This window comes from Lepeophtheirus salmonis, chromosome 10 (genome assembly GCF_016086655.4).
Source record: "Lepeophtheirus salmonis chromosome 10, UVic_Lsal_1.4, whole genome shotgun sequence".
Classification (NCBI taxonomy): domain Eukaryota; kingdom Metazoa; phylum Arthropoda; class Copepoda; order Siphonostomatoida; family Caligidae; genus Lepeophtheirus; species Lepeophtheirus salmonis.
The window spans coordinates 12,809,738-12,819,713 of record NC_052140.2 but is presented as its reverse complement, the minus strand read 5'-3'; the positions used below and the strand labels follow the sequence as shown (position 1 = coordinate 12,819,713).

At 35.0% G+C, this 9,976-nt stretch overlaps 3 protein-coding genes and 1 long non-coding RNA gene across 4 annotated transcripts; 3 read left to right on the top strand and 1 right to left on the bottom strand.

The window, feature by feature from the left end:
• The first annotated feature begins 948 nt into the window (after window positions 1–948).
• Window positions 949–1,479, top strand: LOC121125096 (endonuclease V). Its single transcript, XM_040720195.2, has one exon. The coding sequence runs from the start codon at window positions 949–951 to the stop codon at window positions 1,477–1,479; it is 531 nt and encodes a 176-aa protein (XP_040576129.2).
• Window positions 1,480–2,109: 630 nt separating this feature from the next.
• ATPsyndelta (ATP synthase, delta subunit) lies at window positions 2,110–2,822 on the bottom strand. Its single transcript, XM_040720196.2, has one exon. The coding sequence runs from the start codon at window positions 2,721–2,723 to the stop codon at window positions 2,253–2,255; it is 471 nt and encodes a 156-aa protein (XP_040576130.1). The 5' UTR covers window positions 2,724–2,822; the 3' UTR covers window positions 2,110–2,252.
• A 130-nt stretch (window positions 2,823–2,952) lies between these two features.
• LOC139906479 (uncharacterized) lies at window positions 2,953–4,790 on the top strand. Its single transcript, XR_011782026.1, has 2 exons — window positions 2,953–3,671; window positions 3,765–4,790. It is a non-coding gene; the product is annotated as an uncharacterized lncRNA (long non-coding RNA).
• A 558-nt stretch (window positions 4,791–5,348) lies between these two features.
• LOC121125191 (DDB1- and CUL4-associated factor 10 homolog) lies at window positions 5,349–8,857 on the top strand. Its single transcript, XM_040720326.2, has 4 exons — window positions 5,349–6,453; window positions 6,526–7,009; window positions 7,068–7,277; window positions 7,343–8,857. Exons 1-4 carry the CDS (start codon window positions 6,161–6,163, stop codon window positions 8,195–8,197), a joined length of 1,842 nt encoding a protein of 613 aa, XP_040576260.1. The 5' UTR covers window positions 5,349–6,160; the 3' UTR covers window positions 8,198–8,857.
• Window positions 8,858–9,976: the final 1,119 nt, after the last annotated feature.

Below are 9,976 nucleotides of genomic sequence, written 5' to 3'. Positions count from 1 at the left end.
AACCACAAAATTAGATGAATAATTTTAAATGAAAGATTTACAGTACTGGGGATAATGATAATGCAATAATTGATTATTTTATGAAGGAGCAATATATTAATGGTGTCATTTTGAGTATTGTTGTACAAATGAATAAAATATAAGTACTCTGTGGCGCATTATAAGGTTCTAATACCTGCAGTTATATTACTCATAAATACACAATAGCCATGTATTTTTTAATGGATCAAAATGAAATGATAGTATCAATGTATAGTTGGTCATTAGAATGACTAATGTAATAAAATGATGTATTTTAAGACGAAGAAATTGTAACTTGTACAATGTGCTTATACAAGTTGCAACTCGTACATACATCGCAGTTTGTACACAAGATATATTTTACCTTGTTGCTAATCTTTGGAAGTAAAATGAAAGGGAACCATGCCGCCAAGTTTGTTAATTAATTATTAATGAGCAGGGGTATGGAATGAAAATGTTTGAGGAGTTAGAGTATAGTCCCAGGAAGAGCTGTGTTTAGAGTTTTTCATTGGGAAGGGGTTATTTTCGAAAGAACGTTCAAATTTAAGTTATGGACTTTTTTTTTTAATATCTTTAGTTTTTAATAGATATATTTTTTCTTTGATTAAATATTAAACATCTTGGCAAAAACTTTCGTCTATTACACAAAATATTACAAATTTTGCTTAATATAAGTAAATGATATCCCATTTTCCCCTAGTGACACTATTTTCACGACCATTTCCCCTCCTTTATTGGAACTCCCTTGGTTCAATCAATACTTTTATGACCTATTCAGAATTCATTTGTATGCAGAACTCCTTGGACAAGTAGATCTTACATGATTAAACTTAAATTAGTTATAGTATAAATAATTTACAATACTGATAGTGCGTAGAAAGAGTAAATTAAAATTAATATCATTTCCTCTGTCCAGCAAACGTAAAAATGATCGAACTAAATGCTCCCTATCTGGCAGGATTCCTGGCTTTCAGAGAAGCAGAGCCATTGATAGATTTAATCAGACATCAAATAACCGTCAGTGCTCCCCAAATAAGACCTGATGTCATATTCGCAGATGGAAACGGGATCCTTCATCCTCAACGATGTGGACTTGCCTGTCATATTGGACTAGCTCTCGACATACCCACCGTAGGTGTAGCAAAAAATCTATATATGCTCCCCGAAGACGGAATAGCAAACGATGAGAGTCACAAAAAAAAGATTGCATCAATGAGTAAACGAGGCGACTCTTTCTTAATCACTTCAAATGCTATGAATGGTGAAATACTCGGTATGGCTCTAAGAACCCAGAGCGAGGCATCCAAACCCATCTATGTATCTATCGGACATAAAATTGATTTAGATACAGCTAAAGACTTGGTACTTTCCGCTTCTAACTATAGAGTTCCAGAGCCTATAAGACAAGCAGATATTCTATCAAGAGAGTTTTTAAGGAACAATTATTTGAATGGCTAAGGATTTTTTATGTGCATAGATGATAATAAAATCGTTTAAAAACTGAATTAGACTCTTCTGATCGTTTGGGTTTAAAGAACGTTTTGACGCGACGTCACAATTTTGATGTCATCCATTTTGGGGACAAAGAAAACCAAGTTTTATCACAATGAAAACCCTTTTTGCGTTAATATTATGGAAAATAGTGAACTATTGTACGTCAAAATGGGACCAACAAATAAAAGATCGTTATATGATCTTATTTCCCTTAAGTATATATAAACTAACTAAATATCTTTTTATCTAATTATCCTACTTTTCCCGTCCAAAATCGATCAAAAAAAATATATATACCTTTTTTTAGGTATTTTTTTGCACGTATTCCTTTGATTTAATGTCAATGTTAATAATTGGCATCAAGCAGTATTCAATGCAGATATTGGGTCTTTATTTATTCTTAAAGACATTAGGTGCAGTTTTATGAAGTTTAATTGGAAATTTGTACATTTTATTAGTATTGTACTAATAGCCCCCAAGATGGAGTCTCTTTTAATAATAATCCAATTTCTGACGTCAGTGACAAACGCTCTAAGATTTTGTTAGGGGATAGGAAGTTATTTGATACTCAAGAGGAATAATTACTAGAAGAAGTTTGAGAGACTCATCCCATAACTCTAAAGGAATGATCATATAATACATTTCACATGGATCATTTAAAACTAATGACAAATTAAAATAACAAGAGTTGTCAGATATAATAATACAACTAAAGAGAACGTCAAGACATGATAGATTTAAGCTAGAGCTTTAAGAAGCTCTTCCGCGGTTTCTACTTCAATTTCAGCTTCAGCCTTTTCTGCATCAGAAGCAGCAGAGGCTAGTGATGCTTGAGCATCACTCAGTGCTTGTTTGGCAGCAGCGGGATCCAAATCCGCAAGAGGATGAGCCTCTTCGGCCAAGATCTGAACAGTCGAATCCGCATTAATCGTCACTGATCCGCTCGATACAAAAAACTTGGCCACATCTCCAGTTTCTTCGAAGACGGAGATTACGCCTGGCTTAAGAACAGCTAAGGAAGGAACGTGATCCGGAAGAATACCGAAGGAGCCAGAGAAACTGGGAATATCCACTTGCTTCACTATGGTTTCGTTATAGTGAACGCCATTGGGAGCGGCGAAGGTTAAAGACATTTCTGCGTAGCCACGTCTTTGCATCATTGCTTGTTGGACTAATCGGCGGCTCAACATCACGGATCGGAGAGACATTTCAGGTGTTTGATATGGAGTTGTGTCGTCGAGAAGAGGGGATGAGTTAAGATGGAGTTGAATCAAGTTGAATTAGGGGTGATACGGGAAGATAGAAACCGTCTGTCATTCTTTACTTAGGGGATTAGAACTCTCCGCCCGTGTCTAAAATAAAAGACCAAAGCATCACTAACTCCAATCAGATGATACAATTTGCATCAGCGTAAATGACGTCATCTTTGAGAAACAAGCCAATTGAAACTTTTCTTTACTTTATTCTCTCGCAACTCTGCTCTCTTTCCCTTATTTAATAGGGAGCTTTGACGTCATAAATTGCATCATAACTAAAAATGACGGCCATTTTGGGGCCTTAGAATTGATATTTTTAATTCTTAAAATGAACAAATTTCCAATAAATCTTTATTAAACTCTATCAAATGGCTTTAATAATAAGGAAAGACTCAATACCTGCATTGAATACTAATTGAATGTAGTAGATAAACACGGATATTTGAATTAAATACTTGTAATAAGTACTAAAAATGGCTAGATTGGTACAATTTTTATATTTAGTTAATCGATTAGAGACGGGAAAAGGAGGATAATTAGATAAAAATATCTTATTCTTTCCATTTAAATAGTTAAATTGTATCTACAACACGAAAATAAGATTGCATAACATAGTTTTAATACATTTTAGGATCCGATATTAATTATTATATAATAAAACAAGGGAATTGAGCAATAACATTTTTATAGACAATATGATTTATTTCCTTTTATTTTTTGGTGTCATTTTGAGATCCAATTGTCTATTAGATTCCTTCATATTAATGAAAAAGGATTTTCATTGTTATAAAACATAGTAGTATAGGCCCTAAAATGACCGACATCAACAATGATGACGTGACGTAAAAATACTCTATATGAAAAACGTTCTTTTTGTGGGATGGACTGCAGTGCAAAAGAGTGATCTCAAATTCAGCAAATTGAAATTTTAACACCTCATATCTTACCTATTTACACAATTACACAATATGTATCCAACCAAATTTTCTGCAGATGAGCGAGAGCAAATCAATTTCCTATCAAAGTAGCATGGTTTCAAAAATCGTCATGGAGAAAGAATTAACCACCAACTTAACAATCTAATTGCAAGGAAATTATTCAATATCTAAGTTAAAATTTGTGTTTATGATTAAGAGAAAAGAAGCAGAGACATCGACAGCTTACAAAAAACAGTACATATTTTTATGCTACCAAAGTAACACCATAACCTTCATTTTTTTTGTATCCACATATGCAACATAATCAAAAACGCCTTTCATACATGATATCAAAAATCAACATGGTAACCCTGACAATTTGAAGAATGTTTTTGAAGGAGAGCAGCTTAGCTGTTATGACATTTCATTAGATTAGCTACAAGCAGATGTGTCTAGAAAGAGAGGAGGAAATACACAAGGACAAAGTTACTTCGATGTGGACCCTCAAGTATAACATGAGTCCACCAAGGATTCACAATGTTAACTTCGTAACAAATACGTCTTTTATAAGCACATAAAATTTTTTATTCTGTTTCGTATGTATACGGTTCGCTTTTTCAAATCGAACAGCTGGCTTTACGTATTATTGTGAGCCCAAAAAATGTATTATATATTGGTGTCATTGATATTTCTTTTGTTAGAAATATTAATTTAATGTATATTATAACTAATAACTTTTCTCTAAATAGTAATGAATAGCTGCAACAAAAAAAAATGCAGAAGGTCATTTTCCTTCAACATTCGAGGTTGAGAGTAGATAAAAAATCTAGTTATGGATGATCGGTGTGAAATAACAAGGGAACAATGTTCAAATAAGGTATTTGCGTAAAGAAAAAACTTAGCGCAATGATTAGAAAAGGAAAAACGGTTGTTGTGTATGCTCTTTCTTCTTTTCTGTTCATTATTTAATAAGTCGTGGGAGTGTTAACATCTCCCTCTAAAGGAAGAATTATTGCTTATCTTTGGGGTAAATTAATTTAAAAATGCATAATAAAATAAATATATATATGAATTTAAATAAAATTATAATATTTTCCCTGCACTAATGATACTTTAAATGAAAAAGGTTCTCTTCTTAATAGGGGTAATTCATTTTCTTCCTCCAAAATCATATAGCAGGCAGCTGATTTTAACAAGGGTCTTAATTCAGTAATAGAATATGTCCTGTTCCCGTTTTTTTCTCGTTCTCTTACACAAATGATATCTCTAGCAATATTGTATAAACCCGATTAAGGTTTGCTAGTGTTGGATCGGTCTAAAAAAAAGTTAAAAGGACTGCAGTCCAATCCGTCTGGTAATAATAAAATTTGTTGTCCTAGGAACAGTCCTTGTCGGTTTTAATGGGTTTCTACAAGAGTTACTAACTATGTCCTTTCCGCTGTATAGCATAACCTATTTCAAAGAGACAAGTTATTAGATATCTGAAGTTTAAAGTAGAAAGTGTGTTGCGTTCTGGATATCATTTATTATTTTCTTCGTTTTTATATTATTCAATCGTAGCTAGGAGTAAAGCAAATAAAAAAAATAGCTAGAACCATTTGGGCCGTTAAATGGTAAAAAAAGATCGGACTGATAAAAAAAGTCTGATTATGTAATCAGCCCTAGGAACGATTCAAAACTAGGTTTAGCCCAGGTTAATGGTAATACAAGGTTATACCATAGCGCGTGTATGACTGATGTTTGACTTCCACCACGCTTTTCATATTGACGTCATAGTAGACGAGTGGTTGCGTGTTTTGTCAAAATCTGTTTTTCTTGCCCAGCAGTCGGTACCATACATTAAATTGTAAATTCTTACAAATGGGACGTCATAGACTATGAGTGGTTGCGTGTTTTGTCAAAATCCGCCTGTCTTGCGCAGCAGTCGGTACAATACATCAGATTGAAAATTCTAACAACCCCGATTACATGATGGTCTAGCCTTGCATTTCTATTTACCTTGGGTTTAGGTATAAAAAAATACCCCCCCCAATCCCCCACGTGAGGTTGAGTGACTGAGACTTTTCATCACTCCAGATATTATTATTTGAACTCATTATTAGAAGTTCACTGCTCAGGAACTAAATAAGAATGACAGCAGCTTAGGGGAAAAAAGACACTCTACAGTATGTGAACTCCAAAAAACGGGCCTGCTAAAAAATGCTACCGATTAGCAGCAGCATTGCTCAGACTCTTTTCTTTTTCTTTCCTTACTCTATTGAATTCTTCTCTTTCTCTCTCTGTCTGTTTCTATCCACTCTTGACTTTAAATTCTATTTCTTTTTTAGTGCTATTTCGTAGGTATTATTTTATTTCACTTCTTCTTGAAAGGATTTCTGAGTTTCTCTTATAAATTCGGGAAATCGATGCAATTGGGACTAATTTGGACTATATCAGTTACATTACATATATTCTGAATCTACTAGAGCCTAGATGCCTCATAGTCATTCCTATGTTCCTCGTAGACGGAGACGTTGTTCTTGGAGTCTTTTGATGGGGGATGGGGCATATCCTCGGTACCTGCTCAATAGAGAGATGGGCCTTCTAAGCACGCGTGCCACGGGTTTCTCCACTGATGTGAACGCCGTTGTGCAACAAAACTACAAAAACCTACTGAAATCCAGTCCCGTGGAAGAAACCCTTCAGTTCCCCAACATTTTCGACCCCAAAAAGGACGGAACGCATCCCCCAGGAGGGATTTACAACTTGGAGTTCAATACAGAAGGGTACATTCTCCTGCCCGCCCCGCCGCAGCCACTCTTTTCAAGACCCATACACTAATAATCTCCTTCTTTTAGGTCCCTTCTAGCGGCAGCCACAGAAAATACGAGTGTTCTTCTCTTCGATCCCAATTCACGCAAATTAGTCAATACCATTGTAAACGCTCATGACGGCTGTGTTAACTGTGTCCGCTTTCTAGACTCGAGATCCTTTGCTACATGCTCTGATGACACAACTGTTGCCCTATGGGACGCTCGCTACCTCAAAACTAAAGTCCGATCTTTAAAAGGACATGCCAATTGGGTCAAAAACATTGAGTATTCCTTTAAGGAGAATTTGCTCGTCACCTCAGGGTTTGATGGAGCCATCTTTACCTGGGATATCAATAAATATTCAGAGCGGGGGGATGATTACTCTAAAATTTTATATCTCAATGCCCTCATGCGAATGAGGTTAACTCCAAGTGGGGATCAAATGGTCATCTCCACAATGAACGGCTATATCCTCATTATTCACGATTTATCTTTAAAAACTCTTAAAAAGGATTTGGAGGGTTTCAAGGTAGCCCAACAGCTCTGACTCGTTCTCTTATTCGACTAATATTATTTATTTCTATTAGCCCAACTTATATAGATTGCTACAAGTTTCGGGTCGTCCCATTCCAGATGCTCTCAATTATACTCACTTATTTCATGCTGCTCGTAATCGTACGGAAATCATATCAGATTTTGCTCCTAATAATGATGCGGAAACCATAGCTAGTCTTCAAGTTCATCCCCAGGGTTGGGTTGTAGTCTCTCGTAATATTTCTTCGGATAATCGTTCTGAAGTATGTGATAAATACAATCCAACACTTTAATTATATATATATATATTTTTTTTTTTTCCTTTCAGTGGTGCTGTGTCCATGATCTTCATAGTTATCCTACAAACCCTTTAGAGGATGAAATGATATCATCTTCTTCGTCAGATCAACGTAGTCCTTCTTTTTCAAATGAGGCTCCCCAACCTTCCAATTCCGAAAATATTTTCTCTCGTCTATCCAACTTTATGTCGAATTCTTTATCATCTCCAGAGTCATTAGACCATATAATCCCTATTCGTTTTCACAGAAGGAGAGGTGCTGGGGTTGGAGGAGGTGGAGGAGGAGACGGGGAGGAAGTGGAGGATAATTCGAACGAAGAAACCGAAAGGAGACCCTCTGCTGAGCTGGGATTTTCTTCTCTAAGAATGTCCGTCCAAAGAATGATAGAGGATTTTCAAAATCACACACAAAGGCAAAATAACGAATCTGATAATAATCAAGGAAGCAGCAGGATTTTCTTGATATCCCCCGACAACAATCAAATATTTCTTATTGGCCCGTCTTCATTGTCATCTTCTTCTTCATCAAGTTCCAACACATCTATGCCAAAAAACCCACGTATTCATCGTAATATAAACCGTTTGACTCATTATATAGAAGAATCTAATACTGGTAGAGGACTTATAAAAGAAGTGAGCTTTAGCTCAGATGGGCGAATCATTTGCTCACCCTTTGGTTTCGGTATAAGATTGCTAGGATTTGATTCTAAATGTAGTGAGTTGAATCGTTGTCTCAGTACTGAACAAAGACAGCTTACAGAGCTTGGCACTGTTACCGGTCGACATGATGAAGTTGTTCTTTCTACCGCATTTTCTCCTAATCAGTATCTCCTTGTGTCTGGTTGCCTCTCTGGGAAAATCTCTTGGTATCAGCCAGTATTATAAAAAAAAGTTATGAGTATTTGAAATATGAGATCCGAATTCAAAAACAAACGTAAAAATTATATGGTCTTAAATGTAACAATGATATATAAACAGCATGTGAGAGGAGCCTATTAATCACTGGGAGAAAAGCTATTGGCTGAAGAAAATGAACATTACATATTCCCCTGGGGCTTTCTTCTCGGATCCATTCCAAGATTTATTGAGATTCAAAGTTATTTAATTCTTTGTTTTATTTCAATTATGTCTATTGATTAATTAATCATTAATACTTCATTGAAATCTATCGTCAATCAGTATCATTTTTATTAATACATAAAAGTCGTCGGTCATGTGCAGATATTTTCTACAACATGCCGATTAATTTGTGAAATTCCGTGTCATTCATGGCCAAAGTCTTCTTCTTTTTCAAGAGAGCTAGTTCAAGTGACGGGTAGAGAAAACTACATATTTAATGATTATGTGTAATATATGTTCCTCTAGAAGTGCCCAAATAATAATACATAATGTCTGCATGTTACAAAAACTAAACTCTTCACGAAATTATCTCGGACTACTTGTGTTCATTCTTCAATAGTAATAATGAATAATTAACAACAAGTTTATAAGATTTTTTTTTTTTTAGTGGCTTGATTTTGAATAAAAGTTTTATTAAATTATCAATTAATTTTGTATCGTAGAATTATTTATTATGCGTGTACATATAATTTTTTATATATGTTGAGTAAAAGAGTTCCAACACTTTTTCTTGTTGTCTCAGCTACTCCCCGTGATGGTGTGACATAGATTCACCAAATTTTAACACAACACCCCTATATGTAAATTATAATATATGCTATTGTTGGAATCTATTACTGTAAGTGCTATATCCCTCAATAGTTTTCCATCATCGAGTTGCATTTAAATGTAGCTTGGCAAATGTTGCAACTCTCCGCACATAGTTAGAGTTCCAACAGTTATCAAATTTGAGTAAGAAATTTTAAAAATTAGACTAAATAATATTTTTTGATAAATAAATATAAAGAATTTTCATGATGTTGAACTAATTATTGAATTTCACTGTGTTATAGTGGATTAGGATTTATATTATACCAGGTGGTCCATTGAAATCTAAACACTTACTAATTCAATAATTAATGAAGTTTGAGTGATTGAAATTAATTCATATTTCGATATATTAAAGCATGAACAATTAGGTATTAAACAAAAAAACCTGAGCTTACGTACACGTCGAGAAAAGGACAATTGAACGTGATCGACAAATTTCCATTCGAGCACTCCCAGCAGTTGGGCTTGCCGTCAGCAAGTTCATAATTTCATAAAGGAAGAAGGGGGTTTCTCAAAAAGGCAAAACTGGACCTAGAGGAGTTGAAGAAAACAGCCCAGGCCAATCTCCTCAAGTCCATGAGGGTACATGCACGATATCTCAAGGTTTAACAGTAGACTGTCCAAAGAACTAATAAAAAATTAGGTGGAAAGAGCCTTGTGAGGGTAGAGAGCCCAATTTTGACACGAACAATGAAAGACATCCCTCTCCACTATTGCACCACTCTTTTGAATGACACCATGACAGAGTACGATATCCACAGTGGTTGCCAGCCCTTCTTCCGCCGCTTGGAAGCCATCATTGCCACTAAGGGAGGCTACATTATTGATTAAGTGATCTCAGACACACATCTATTTATAGTATTAATTTTGTTGAAATTCTATAATGAGTGATTATTCTAGGGATCTAGAATTCCATGGCTCTGGATAAGGAACATACTTTATGCAATTTTCTTC

Excerpts from the sequence above, each read along its gene's own strand:
- LOC121125096 (XM_040720195.2), top strand. The coding sequence starts at position 949 with ATGATCGAACTAAATGCTCCCTATCTGGCAGGATTCCTGGCTTTCAGA.
- LOC121125191 (XM_040720326.2), top strand. The coding sequence starts at position 6,161 with ATGCCTCATAGTCATTCCTATGTTCCTCGTAGACGGAGACGTTGTTCT. Across the intron at positions 6,454-6,525 it reads TTGGAGTTCAATACAGAAGG|GTCCCTTCTAGCGGCAGCCA; the intron begins GTACATTCTCCT and ends TCCTTCTTTTAG. Across the intron at positions 7,010-7,067 it reads AGGATTTGGAGGGTTTCAAG|CCCAACTTATATAGATTGCT; the intron begins GTAGCCCAACAG and ends TATTTCTATTAG.
- ATPsyndelta (XM_040720196.2), bottom strand. The coding sequence starts at position 2,723 with ATGTCTCTCCGATCCGTGATGTTGAGCCGCCGATTAGTCCAACAAGCA.